At 28.8% G+C, this 14,634-nt stretch overlaps 2 protein-coding genes across 2 annotated transcripts in view; one reads left to right on the top strand and one right to left on the bottom strand.

Annotated features, from left to right (window-relative positions):
• Window positions 1-973: 973 nt before the first annotated feature.
• Window positions 974-1,531, bottom strand: LOC105624753 (connectin-like). Its single transcript, XM_012206106.1, has one exon. It carries the CDS (start codon window positions 1,529-1,531, stop codon window positions 974-976), a length of 558 nt encoding a protein of 185 aa, XP_012061496.1.
• A 5,622-nt stretch (window positions 1,532-7,153) lies between these two features.
• Window positions 7,154-14,634, top strand: part of LOC105624751 (collagen alpha-1(XI) chain-like) — a gene marked incomplete at its 3' end in the record, with an annotated part of 17,121 nt that continues 9,640 nt past the window's right edge. The window contains exons 1-2 of the mRNA XM_012206105.1: window positions 7,154-7,267; window positions 13,065-13,220. Coding sequence (XP_012061495.1) covers window positions 7,154-7,267; window positions 13,065-13,220 — 270 coding nt within the window. The remainder of the gene's footprint in view (window positions 7,268-13,064; window positions 13,221-14,634) is intronic.

Raw genomic sequence — 14,634 nt, 5'->3', positions numbered from 1 at the left:
CACAATACATATATTATTATAATATATACAATATTAATATAATATATACAATATATAATATAATTAAAAATCGTTACAAAAATATATAAATATATTAATAATATAATATATTAATCATAAATATATAATATTATAAATATAAATATCAAAAATATTGCCATTGTTAACAACAATAATAATAACAATTTTTATTATCCAAAAGTTTGAATTAGTATTGTAGCATCAGTTTTATGCATTAAATTTTTATATTTTTAATAAATTACTACTTTTATTGATGCATGTATTATACATGCACACGGCCTTATCGCTTATATCGAAAAATTTTTTATAACAATATGGCATTTATTATCATATTAAAATAAATATACATAAATATTCTCAAATAAAATATCATTATAATACATTTCATTAAATACAAAATGTATTTAATATCAAAATGTGTAAAACTAGACTTCATAGCATGCATAATCGTTCAATAATTTAATTGACGTATTTTTCTAATATCAATTTGTAGAAAAAAATAAATTTAAGTAATAATTAATATATTCTTCTTTTATAATTTTTTAAAAGTATATTATAGGTATAATTAATTTGCTTTTATGCATTTTATCCATTTTTATATAAGAAATTTTCCGTATAATTAAATTGTAGTTAATGTTATAAATTATTAATTTCCAGCTGAAATATAAAGTTTATAATTTTCAATTTATTATTGCGATATAACAAAGTATATTTTGGAACATTTCTTTTAAAAGACCTTTTTTTGTGTTTACGTACGTGTTTACATATTATATAAATTATATTTTTTTAATATCAAATAATACAAATAGCCCAAATAGCAAGAATATTGATAAAAATAAAGAATAAATAACGCAAATAAATTGTAAATAACAAATTGGATTTTACTCATTAGGTGTTAACAAATTCAATAAAGATTGACCATCTCTACTCTAATAGATAATTCAATTATCAGTTATCCATACCTAATAATCTCGAAGATACGATTATAGTCGAGATTTATAAAAGTGAGATTTTGCATAGTTTCAAAGGTATAATTGCTCAATTCGACAATCATGTTGCCACTGAGATTGATCTCGACAATGCTGTTGAGATTGCTAAAAGTGTAACTGGCAAGCTTATGAAACTTTCCATGCTGGAATACGATTATGCGCAAATTCTTCAAATTTTGCAACAAATGATCAGGTACGTAGTCGAGGCTGTCGAGCTGACGCACCGTAAACGTCAATTTTTCGAGCTGGGTTTGCGATTTAAAATAATTCCACATGGGATCGCTCCGTTCGAACTTGCTCAATACCAAGCAACTGACGACACTGGAATTATGCAGGCCGTCGTTGCAGTAGCAATAGATCGGTGCCTGCTGGCCCAGAATGTCACAGATGTTCACCTCCTTCGTCTCCTTAATATTTTTCTTTTTGTCGCGCGTCTTTGACATCGCCAGACCTGACGACGCGAACAAGCTTGTCAGCAGTAATAGTTCAAGGATAAAGGAATTATACAGAAACTGGCGCATTATGATCCTGAAACAGAGAATTGAAAGTTTCGTTTGAATATTGCGATACAACTATTATAACTTATTAATTAATAAGATTACTTCATAATAAAATTATTTCGGAAGATTTTAATAGTATATATTATTTTTTTACTGATATGTAGCAATCTTAGATATTTAATTTTTTATTATATATTTTTCTTGCATAAAAGGCTTTTTTTAAAACAATAACATAGATTTTCTTTCTTTTTTTCCGATTTTCTTCCTTTCTTGGATGAATTTAATGCGAATAATGAGCAACTGATCTCTCGAAGCATCGAGGCGACATCGCGAGGCGATAAGGGTCGATTTTCATTGTATTTAAAGTCGACACGATACGACGCGCGCCTCCGGCTCTATATCACAGAAAATTTGCTCGACAGCTCCATTACAAGCACGTCGATACATAACGGCATATCGTTTCTCCATCACCAGGCTGCTCTTTAGAGAAAAATATTCCCCTCTTCCACCCATAAAGAGAACGTGGACACATTGTCACATCGATCGACGACATAAATAAAAATTTTTTTAGTCGAATATGTTTTATTCTTTTAAAGATATACATAATAAAATATAGTTTCAAAAATTGTCAACTCGAATAAAAATACTTCAAATTGATGTATATTATGAATTAAAATTTTGTATTTTAAATACTGAGATTTTATATTGTACTATTTTTAAATCTTCGTATTTTGTTTCTATCGTGCTGTAATATTTTAAATTCATTTCCATTACATTCAATTGATATGGGGTAATTGATTCGAAATAAAAAAATCTTATCTCTAGAACTTTTATATTATACGTAAGAAGACATTTTGGAATTATTTTTGGCATTATTGCATAAAAACGTTATGTAATTGCACCTTACAAAGCTCTTCTATGTTCTTCCTGCTGTGCTTGAATCGTTAAATTTATTAACTTGTGTTCTTTTATCAAATAAATATTGTGAGTGATATATGAATCCCGCTGTTGTGTCTTTTTATATTTTTTATATTTTTTTATTGTATTATATTTATATTATTATCTGTATGTCATATTGTTATATAATTACTATATTTTTTATTTCAAATTCTTCAGTTGAATGTTATTATAATTTTATTACAAAAATATTATTACAAATGAAATATCTGAAATTTTTTTATTTGAATTTATTTATTATTATATTAGCTTAATATAAATTTTAATATTATTTATGAAATAATATTAATATTAATTCAAAAGTGAGTTTAATTTTAATAATATATTATGTTAAAAATATACTTCATATCGATAAATAAATGAATAAATATTTTTGTCATGTATTTTTTAAATATAATTTGTCCAATAATATCATATATCTTCTACAAAAATTTTTCATAAATTTTAATACTGCAAAGTTTACGAAAGAGATCGATTTTAGAACAAAATAATTCGTGGAAAATAATTCACCTTAACTTCATAAATGCTAGCATATGAATAACTCCGAGGGGAAAAGCAGCATAGATAAAAATTTTCTCAGCGGGAAAAGAAAAAATAATTTCTATGCAAGCCAAGAGAGAAAAAGCTATTGCCACATAAATTAAAGGATTTTCTTGACCTAGTGAACCATTTTTTATCTAGATTATATCATATTTTATACAAATTTTTTATACAAATTCATGGACAAAACTAGAGTTGTTTTCATTGTTTTCTTAAAAAAATAAGGAGATATAATAAATATTTAAAAAAAGTTTTAGATTATTTTAAATAAAACACTTTTTAGGTACTACTTTATTTTAGCTAAAAGAATAAAAATATATTGAAAAAAAGAAATATTGGGAACCAGAGTATGGGCGTATTTGAAACATTAAAGATTTATAAGAGAAAATTTTAATAAAAAGTTAATAATAAATTATTGTTATCTATTAAAAATCTTTAATAAAGTATGATATTATTTTATTTTCGTAATTAAATATTATTGTATTAAAATTTTATTTTCATTTAAATTAATATAATTAAATATAGCTTATATAATTAGAGATTTTTACGTCTATTCTTCCGTAATGGATAAATTTCATGTTGAATAATTTAAACAGAATCACTATGTAAACGGACATTTTGCCTTGCGGATAGATTTAACCATCGAATAAATATGTTACTCATCTAGCGAACACCTTGGCATAACGAGATGGTGCAGCGAGAGAGAGGAAGAAGTCCATCAGGAAAATTGAACAAAACTCAAATTGATCCGGAACTCGCGGATCCCCGTGGCTTTTCGTCGAAGCTTCCGCTTGCTGTTCCCGACAGTAATTAAATAAGCCGAGTTATACGGAGGAGGAAAGTTCGCGAAATTCGCGAACGCGCCGCATATATGTTAAAACCGTCCGGCTTCAGGAAGTTTGCGAACAAACGTTATTGCACGACAAAGGCATCGCTAGCGATATCATTTGCTGTCATATTTATAAAATCTCACTTATCATAGATGAGACTATCTCTACTGAATTGTGAAGAAAGAAGCATAAAGAGAATAACATAAAAGCTAAAAAGAAAACTTAGAGAATTCAATTATATCTATAATAAATATACATATAATTATAATGATATGATTATATAAAACTATTAAAATATAATTATAAAATTATTAAATTATTGACTTCTCTCTCAATTAAGTTGTCGACTTCAAATAAAATTATGAATAAACTTATATTATTATTTACATACATCGTTAGAGTTTAAAAAAGTAAGAAGATATAATAAATATTTTTAAAAAATTCTAGATTTTTTATTTATATTGTGTGGTATATCAGAAATATATTTTGCGATATATATGCTATTTCGTGGATGAAATAAATCACAAGACTAGCGAATATCATCACAGTGTATGCAGCCGTTACAGAACCGCTGCGGTGGATATGGTAGATGCAACATATGCAGATAATGCGCGAAAGTTTTTAAACAGCGCACTTGGGATAGTCGTAATACTTCGTGAACCGCACGATAGCCGTCGCTTTGTTTCGTACTTATTTCCGATTGCGAGAGAAACTCGTCTTGGAAAGCACCGCATGTTGCGTAAAGGCAGGTGCAAGTCCAAGACTTTGTGCAGTGTTGTCTCGACTTTGCAATATTTGCATTTAATTTTGACTATAGTAGCTACGGAGTTGCTACTACTTCGTAAAATTGATACTCTTGTATGACGATGACAGTTACGCTGAATCGCACAAAAACGCGTTGCATTGTCAGCATTTATAGTAATAAAGATTAGAACTCTGCGCAATTTAAATATTTGTTAATAAGCAATATGTTTTTTTTTGCTATATTCTATAAAATATAATAAAATTTTTTGTTATATTCTCATAAAAACAGACCATAAATGTATGAATTATAAGTTTTTACTTCTTTAGTTATTTGAACCCGGATAGCATAGAAAGTTTAAAAAGAATTCTTTTTCTAAAAAGTTCTGAAAAAAATTAATTCTTTTGCATCTAAAAATGAATTCAGAATTGATGACATACAAATTCTTTTTGAATTCTTTTTGAACTCTCTCTGTGCTATCTGAAAATAGATCACGTTTCTATTAATATTAATAAAATGTAATAATTTATGAAAAATAAGGGAGTCTCTTTAAAAAAACTATGTTAGGCGACTTTCTTCTTAACTTTCTTCATATTTTATATTTATAAAGATACGCGCGAATTTCCATCTCAATTTAATTGATTATGTGTATCTCCTCTTTCTCCTCTTCTCCTCGTTTCTCATTCTCCCTCTGTCGACTTTCTCGCGACAATTCCATAACATAAAGCAATATATACTGGACCACAAATAATAACGCACGAAACTGGCACTTGCCGGGCACAAAGGGTGCAACGTTCGCAACATCATGGACGAAGCAGAGACATATGAATATATGTACACCCCGGAACGTTTAATATAACTTCGCAACTGCCCGAAGTTTCGACACAGCGCGATTGCCATACGTCGCACCGCGAAAATTATCCATAACACCGCGGTCCATTCAGCGCCTCTTACCGTCACGCACGCTTCGTGTATGCTAATTGTACCTTGATAGAATTCGAGTTTCGAGAGACGAAGAGAGTACAACACGCGTGTGCAAAACACGAGTTGTTTATTTCGAAAGTTATACGAGTAGAATTTAACCCTCCGCTCGGATAATCTCAACCTTTTTTAATCCTCTATTGTAACATTTTCCACATGTTAAATTATATTCTCTTATTTACATCAAAAATAATGTAAAACATTACGCTTTGTATTATATAATTTTGTAAATAAGAACAAAAATGTAGATATAAGAATTATTATACATATTTATATAACATTCCAAATTATAAACGCGAACTATTTAAATGCATTACCATAAATAAGTTAATAAGGTTTATTTGAATAAATAAAGTTTCAATTAAGTAATATAATTTTATTAATTTACCACTGAAAGCTACTTTAGAGTCGCTTTAAAGCCACTGAAGATATTTTAAGCTCATACAGTGGCTACAACAGTAATACGCTAATACAATGTAAATTAAAACAGCTTAATAAGTTTAATTAAAATCGCGCGTAAGCCCAGATACCCATATTATTCGACGATGAATTCGCGATTGCAGAGAGAGATTCGCAAAGGATGGCATCCAATCAACGTCGAAATGTGGTGCAATCGGAAAATTCTCGTGGTACAGCGCGGTACAGCGTGTTACAGGAATTGACTCGTATTTCTATGGCTTTTGCATATAAGCATGATTCCATTATGCTAATTACATTCGACTATGATATAGGTAATTAATAATTAGATCGGAAGATATTTTAGCAATTCATATATGAGAAATTTTTTTCTGATAAAGATACCATAATGCGTAATTCTTGTATAAGAACTCCAGGACACATCCCGGTATTATATGGCGCGTAATATCGGGTAGTCGCCTATAGCGATGGAGCCCTCCACTCGATCGAAGCGCGCGCGTATCGTGCTTTTATGCTAATGAATGACGGCGCGATTCGAGCTTTATTATAGGCCAGTACATCCGCACTATGCAAAAGAAGGACGCAATACGTTTTCGGAACGCTCGGATGCAAATAAAAGCAGAAAAAGTGGACGAAAAGAGGGAGCAACCCTTTCACGTGACTACGATCTAGGGAGAAAACCACTGTATAACTGCGGCGGGAGCTTCTTAAGATTATGCCTAGACATGATCCCGCATAGATCGGGACTTGGGAAGACAAAGGGGGAGATGAAGAGAGGGGAGGAGAGCTGAATCTAGCTAGTGTATGCAAATCCCCCTCGTGGCAAACTGCTAGATATTTGCATAAGCTTACAGATAACGACGCGTTAGAAGTAGAAGCCTTTCCTTTGGATTCGTTTCTACCATCGAGCTCTTCTAACGGAAGAGCTGAGACGAACGAAGAATCGATTTTTCTAACGTGTAGATCGATCCCGAGCGGCGTCCAAGAGTGATTTCACGGGCGGAAAATCGCAATTTCTTAAATGTCTCGAAAAATTGATCAAATACCATATCGGTATGGGAATTAGGATCATATTTTATGACGACGACAGCGACGAGGACGACGCCTCTGCACCTCATCGACCTCTTTTCGAGCTTCATGTTTTTTACTGCATATCGCGGAAGAAAGCAGAGAACGATGGTAGCTGAGAAAAAATCGAGAACGCCCTTATCGATAATGGCGTGTGTCGAGAGCGGCTGTAAAGGCAGTTCGTTTATCGAGAGGGGAATACTGGAGGCACCTGGACTGGATGTATAGTTTGACATGCTGGAGCATATGACGAGCCCTTCTTCGATCGAGAAAGCAAATATGGGCGAAAACTCGAGCCGTTATGGTGTCAAAATTCAAACACCACAGTGATCGAGAATATGGTTTTCTAGAAGAATTTTCTATCTTTCTATAAAAAAAAACAGAAGCTTGTTATCAACGAAAAGTTTCAACTTTTTTTCTCACGATTTGTATATTTCTTATTAATCGAAATTTTACAAAAAAATTAGATTCAAAAGCTTTATAAAAACAAGAACAACCTTATAGCTTAAAAAAATTAAAAAGTTTATTTGATGTAAAAAATTAAACTTTTTTTTTAATTTGTTCTTTTTCTCATGTAATTTCTATTGCTGATATTAATTAAAGAATTATAAAAACACGAATTTTGCTTATGAATGCTTATGAATTACTGACTTTTTAGAAGAGTTTTATTAACAACGCCTCATTAACGGGAAACTTCCCTTCTCTTTTCCTTAATTCACAGAGTCGCCAACGATTTAATTAGATCGCACGCGCGCTAGTGAAAGCTTTGCGACGCCAACGTCGACGTCGGGACGCGTGCCCGTCTCTCCGACGAAGTGACGTCCATTCACTTGATTCTTACAACGGAAACTTTCAGTCCTCGTATTTCATTTAGTTCTGAAAAAGAGGCCATGTTCGTTCGATCGCAAATTCTGGAAAATTAGAATTTCTCGACATTGCGCTGCATCGCGAAAAGTGAACTCGAATTTAGAATTTATTTTCATGTAAAGATATTAATTTATCAATATTGTTTAAAAATTGTTATGAAGCACATTATTAATATATCTAATAATAAAATAATGAAATGTTACAAGTATAAAATATTTTGTTCACATATGCATATTCTATACATATATAATATATATTATTTCATTATTAAATATATTCTTTAAATTATATACAGTAGATATATCGAAAAATAAAATAATCAATATGTTACAAAATTCTAAAGGATAGAAAATGGAAAGAATAAAAAGTCCATTTCCATAAAAATATCAAAATAAAATTTAGAAATTAAATTGAAAAAGCTTTTCAATTATAATTCATTCAAAATTATTAAGGATATTAAAATATAAATAATATTGAAATGAAAAAATACCGAATATTCATATATAACCGGATTCAAGAGTCTTTGTCCGCCTACGTCGGGTAAATTTTATGATGTAAAATATTAACGTTATTGCGCTTGAAATGCAAACTGAGGTGCATATCGACGGAGTATGTGTGCGTATGTGTGCATGTGGTATTCTCCCTTCAGTCGTATATCAAATATATCAGTGGCGGAGGTGCTGGCCGAGAGAGAGCCAGAGGTCGAACTCTTATTGCCGTAAAATACAGCAACAAGGCGATGATGTAGTGGCCAGTACGAGTCGGAATTTTTAGCGTGAGGACGATTGCCAGAAAAGCGATATAGAAATATCGCAACGCTCTTAAAGTATGAAATCGATGACAACATTGTCACGCTTTGAAAGAACTTTTAGTGATTGTTTTATACTTAAAAGAATATTTCAATATAATGAGTTATACATATAAAAATATTAAAAATGTTTAATATAAAAGTATTAAAAAATCTTCAAAATATTTTGGATTCTTAATCTTTAAACCATTTTTGAGTACCTATTATCACCTCCTTTGAGTACCTATTAATGGTACATAAGTACGAATTTGGATTTGACATTTTTAATTGCAAGTCTCTCTTGAGGATTAAAATGGAAATTTCTTTAAAAAAATCACTCTTTTCTGAGGTATAATTTTTTCACAAATCCAATGGTATCACTCAAATTTAATGAAAAAGCATATTTAACGAAAATTTTTGTGATGCAAATTCGCATTAGTTTGAAAGTTAATAAGGTAATTTTTGTATATTCTAATTTGAAATTAAAAACAATATAATATAATATTATACTATGTTTATATATATTAATTAGTATATTGATTAGTATGTTGATTAGTTCGTTACTAATATATTTTTAAGAATTATCGTTACTAATATATTTTATTACAACACATAATGATTAATATAATATCGAAACAACCAACTTTACTAAAGCACTGAAATACTATCCAAACCAATCGTGTTCCACGAAGCGAATCTTTCTCCAATTCCTCAGCATTTGTACACACGCTCGCACCTTTGTTGGAAATTCAGCCTGCTTTTCAGATAGTCCGGACTACTCCGTTCTCCCTGAGGACTCTAGGCCGCGTTTCGTTGCACCAGAAGAAAGGCGCATAAATCGATCTCTCTGCCACAGAGTGCTGCCTAAGCGAATGAAACTTGAATTTTTCAAAGCCTCGAAAATATTCGAACATACTTAACCTCTTATATTGTAAATAAAAAATTGTGATAACAATGTTATAATAAAGTTGCTTAAATATAACAATGACAGTCATTAATAATGAGAATACAATATGATAATAATAAGTCACCTTTAAAAGTTTAAAATTATAATAAACTTATTTAAATTATAATAAAATTATAATAAACTTATAACTCATAATTATCTATGTATTAATAAATTAATAATAAACAACCTCATTTTAACATTTAAATTAATATTTTACATTTTTTCTTATAATTAAAAGAGATATATCATAAAACAAAATATTCTTGAAGTGCAGTATTTATTGAATATTGATAAAAAATACCAAGAAAAGAAAAACTGAATAATGATTCTTAGAATCATTTTCTGTGCGCTACATGATACTCTTTTTATTTCATAGTGAGAAAATAAAAATGAAATATCTTATGAAAACTTTATGTGTTTTTTTATGATCTTTTCATTCTCATTTCACGAATTATTAAATTCAATTATCGATAATAATGCATACATGTTTCCAAATTCATTTTTTTTCAAAAAATCATGTTGCGTTTATATAAAAAGAAAAGAAAGAAAATTGAACCGACTTTGCTCCCCTCGGCAGAAGTAATTTTTCCATATTTCTCGCAGAACTAGCGAAGCCCGATATTGGTTCCGGATACGTTTCCTCGTGTATATATTGAGTCACTCTGCACAGAAGATCGCACAGATAATATTATATGTTATCGAGAGCAATTTTTTCCTTCTCTTTTTTTCTTTTAAATTATAAAAAAAATTAATTATTAATTTAAAATTTTTATTTATTTCTTAATAACGGTTTACAATATAAATAAACATTAATAAGAATTCAAATTGCAATTTAATTACTTCTTTATATTCCTATTATATAGACTTTGCTTTGCATACAGAAATATTTTTTCGTAAGAAATTTTTAATGAAATATTCTCTATAATTATTGGAACAATGTAACACAATTTATAAAGACAATTTAACAAAATTAAAAACAATTGATATTATTTCAATAAAAAAATAATTCTTTGAATCTATAGAAACAAAACTATGTCTTTTTTATATTAATAATTTTTATATTAAATATTTTGGACGTCTAAAATACTTTACACAATATTTTTTATCAATAATTAAATTCATATTAATAATAAATAAAAGGAGCGTTCAGCCATACGCAGAGTGATACCATATATTTTAAAATTGTACGTTAAAAATATAAACTTATAAATATTATGCGTTTATATGTTAAATAGAATAAAAAAACTATATACTCCACAGAAGTAGTATTCCTACTTTTACCAAAGAAACAATTCTCCTTGTTCCCTTTATATATATATATATTTTTATTGATATAAAAATGTTCTAATTTCTTATATTACATGTATTAATTTTATATTATGTGTATCTAAAATGTTTAATTAAAAAACTTCCATAAGATAGAAAAAAAATAAAGTGCGCTTACAATTTTCTTTTGTAAAGTTAAAATAAGAAATAAGAAAATTCTTACGTTAATAAAGGGAACAAGAAGAAACATTTCTTCCGCAGAAGCATTCCTTTCTGTGGAGTACAGAGCACATAGCGTTTCTTTATTTTATTTCGTCGATTGGAGCGATAGCGGTGGCTACTTATAGATTGTGCGAACCTGTAAACAGTATCTTTGTACCAAATTCGATAATCTTCAACAGCTCCGAGAAATAGCTGTTTTCGATTCTTTGGATTTGGAACTCGGGACTTTTCTTCGTAGAAAGAGAGACATTACTTCCCTATCGTTTGTTGTGCGCAGCGATGCGAGTAGTTAAACTTATTTCACGGTAAAATGATCGTATCACACTCTGATTTTTTTTTCATTATTTTTCATAAAAGACTTTTGAAAAAATCTTGTTAATTATATCAAAACATTAAAATGTTGAGAATTTAATTAAAATTTAAGTAATTTAATCTTAGTCCAAAAAAAATTTTAATTGTAATTTTTATTAACAAATTAAAATTTAAAAAAAATTCATGCAAATTTAGGCTATCTGGACAAAGAGTTTATAAAAAAAAGTATTGTTGCATTACTCATGATAATAAATAATATAATAAATAAGAAATAAAAGTGTCCATTAATTATTCATAATACTAAACTGCCGTAAACATCAAATAGTCACAAAATTAATTCTATCCTGAAGCTAGTTCAAGTTATGCCAAATCGCAATAAGCATTTCATAATTAATTGAAATCTGTTGTAATCGCTGAACACAATAGAACAAGCGAAATCTCTCTCTTTCTCCCTTTCTCTAATAACTTGTTAGTAAATTAATTTAATTAAACTATATCTACATCGAAAATTGATCTGCCATTCTTGAAATTGACTATCTCTCATTATAATTTAATAGAATTTATATATGTCTGTTATCACTATATTTATCTTCATTTTCGGTACATTATGTATCAATTATTAATTATTATATATTAAATATATTAAATATCAATTTAACTATTTTAACTTAAAGTAGAGATACATCTATACATATATAAGAAAAAATGATCAGATTCAAGGCTCGGTTAACTGTTACGCCTTATTTAAATAAAAAATAAAAAATGGGTCAAAAGAAGTTATTTAAAATAATAAATATTAAATAACTCTTTTATTTTTTTAATTTAAAGTACATTTAAAGTATATTATATTAATTTAAAGTACTTTAAATTACTTTATTTCAAATACGATCAAGCCTTGGTTAAATTCTATTGTATTTTTTTTTTTTTAAGAAAGATCCACATAAATTTGTGTCTTAAATTTATTTTTAGATTAATTTAAATTATATTTTATTTAAAAGTTTAATTTAGAGTCAATTTAATAATGTCAAACATAAATAATTTAATTTAAAATTGGTATTTTAAATCAATTTGATTCATTAATTTATTCTATTTATGTTTAAACAAAATTTGTCTTACATTTACTTTTATACAAATTTGAGTAACATTTTGTTTAACAATTTAATACTTTTTGTTAATATCTTTAACGTAATACAATATGTAAGTATTTCAATTTATAACCTAGATTAGCTTGATCAGCATATTTTCAAAGAAATTATATCGAAATTAATTAAAATTAGATTAAGAAATATCAACTATATTTGTATTAATTAAATTCAAGCTTATAATATAATTCTGTAATTCACTGATAAGAATTAATAATTAAGAATCAACTAGAAGTAAGCATTGCGATCATCACTAATATGGGACAAAGCCTTGTATTGCGGCTTACTTGAAAACATGATTTACAATTCCCGGCTCGTTTTGAGAGTTATGACGGTAAAGCCGCGACTCAGCTTGTGGAGGTTGTTCTCACCCTGCATTTAATTTCGCGCATTTAATTCCCGTAGGATGCATTCCAGGAAGGAAGGCGACCTGCGTTAAGGTAAACCTGGACCGGTTATGACGGCGGCTTTCAGCCGGGATTTCCTGCGGGTGGGGATGAAGACAGCACAACCCCGAAGAGACCGGAAGCGACGGCTGCGACGGTAATTCCTGCGCGCGAGGAGGAATTAAGGGACTCCCGAACAAAAATGGGGCAAGAGAAGGGGTTGAAGAAGGAGGAAGAAGAGAGGGTGAGACGCGTGATTTAAGTCGCGAGCGGCAAGATAACGCCATCCTCGGCGCCGTAATTTCGCCAAGACGAACGGTTATTGGGCGAACTTCAGCGCATAATGCGGCGCTGTTCCTTTTTGTTGCATCTTCCTGTTTTTTTTAATCAGATCCAAAATACGTTCTGAGAATTTGGAAAAATATAGATAATGTATAGTCTTTCTTCGAAATTTTAATAAAAGAGAGATTTAAACAAAATCAAAATAATTACCGCGTGATTTATAAACATAATTAATATTTCAGATAAGATAATTGTGATATCTAAATAAAATCTAAGTTTAATTTATTAAAAATAATTGAATAACATATTATATATAATATATAATTAATTGATAATTGAATATCAATTCATGCCTTTCTAAAAAATATACGAATAATGGTTGCGTTTAAAGAAAGCAGCTTTGTTGTAAAATTCTTCAATATACGTGATTGGTTTATTTTATATTTTTTTTAGATCCATAAAAAAATCATAAATAAGAACCAATCGTATTAAAAAAATTTTACAACGGTTGTAAAATTGCTTTTTCTGCTGAATGCTGTCAATATGTTATTTTATACTTATTCTTTTGTGTTAAATTTATATTAAACTTAAAAATTTATTACTATACTTAAATTAAATTAAAGATAAAAAAAGTAATTTTACTATTCTAAAAAAAGGATAAAGTTGAATAGGTTAGTAATAAATTGTATAAAAAAGACAAAAATTGATTTTAATTTAATAATTCAGTCGTATTATTTTATGTGAAATTGTAAATATATTATATATCAAATTGGATATACTATCTTATTAATTTACTCATCAACTGTGTTATTCTATTAAAAGTCCTTCGTCTTTATTTTATAAGTAAGTTACATTTACTTTATATCGTGAAATAAAAATGTCCGGGTGTAACAATAGGTCTGTTCGTTTTAGTTGTATTTTCAACACTCTATGTATCTTTCCTATTCCCCCCTTTTCTCAAAGCTTGAATACACACTTATTCTGTGTCAGATACAGAAAGGAAATGCAGGAAGAAAGAAAGGAAGTACGGTTAAAATGAACAGTCTTATTATGCTTCTAATGTCCCTCTTAATAAATGTAACTTTGAATACAAACTTTCAAAATTTCTCTCAAAACAGTCAAAACATTATTATTACACATATGTTTCTTTAAAATAAATTCCTCAGCTATAATTTGAAATTTTTATATATTGAGTGTGCAAAATTTTATTATACCAAATAATTATTTAATAATTATATTTATATAAATAAGGCTTAGATTATTAGAGAGAGAAAGAGAGAGAGAGAGAGAGAGAGAGAGAGGAGGGAGAGAGAGAGAGAGAGAGAGAGAGAGAGAGAGAGAGAGAGAGAGAGAGAGAGAGAGAGAGAGAGAGAGAG

This window comes from Atta cephalotes (assembly GCF_000143395.1).
Source record: "Atta cephalotes unplaced genomic scaffold scaffold00087, whole genome shotgun sequence".
Classification (NCBI taxonomy): domain Eukaryota; kingdom Metazoa; phylum Arthropoda; class Insecta; order Hymenoptera; family Formicidae; genus Atta; species Atta cephalotes.
The sequence above is the reverse complement of the archived record's forward strand: the minus strand, read 5'-3'. Positions and strand labels throughout refer to the sequence as shown.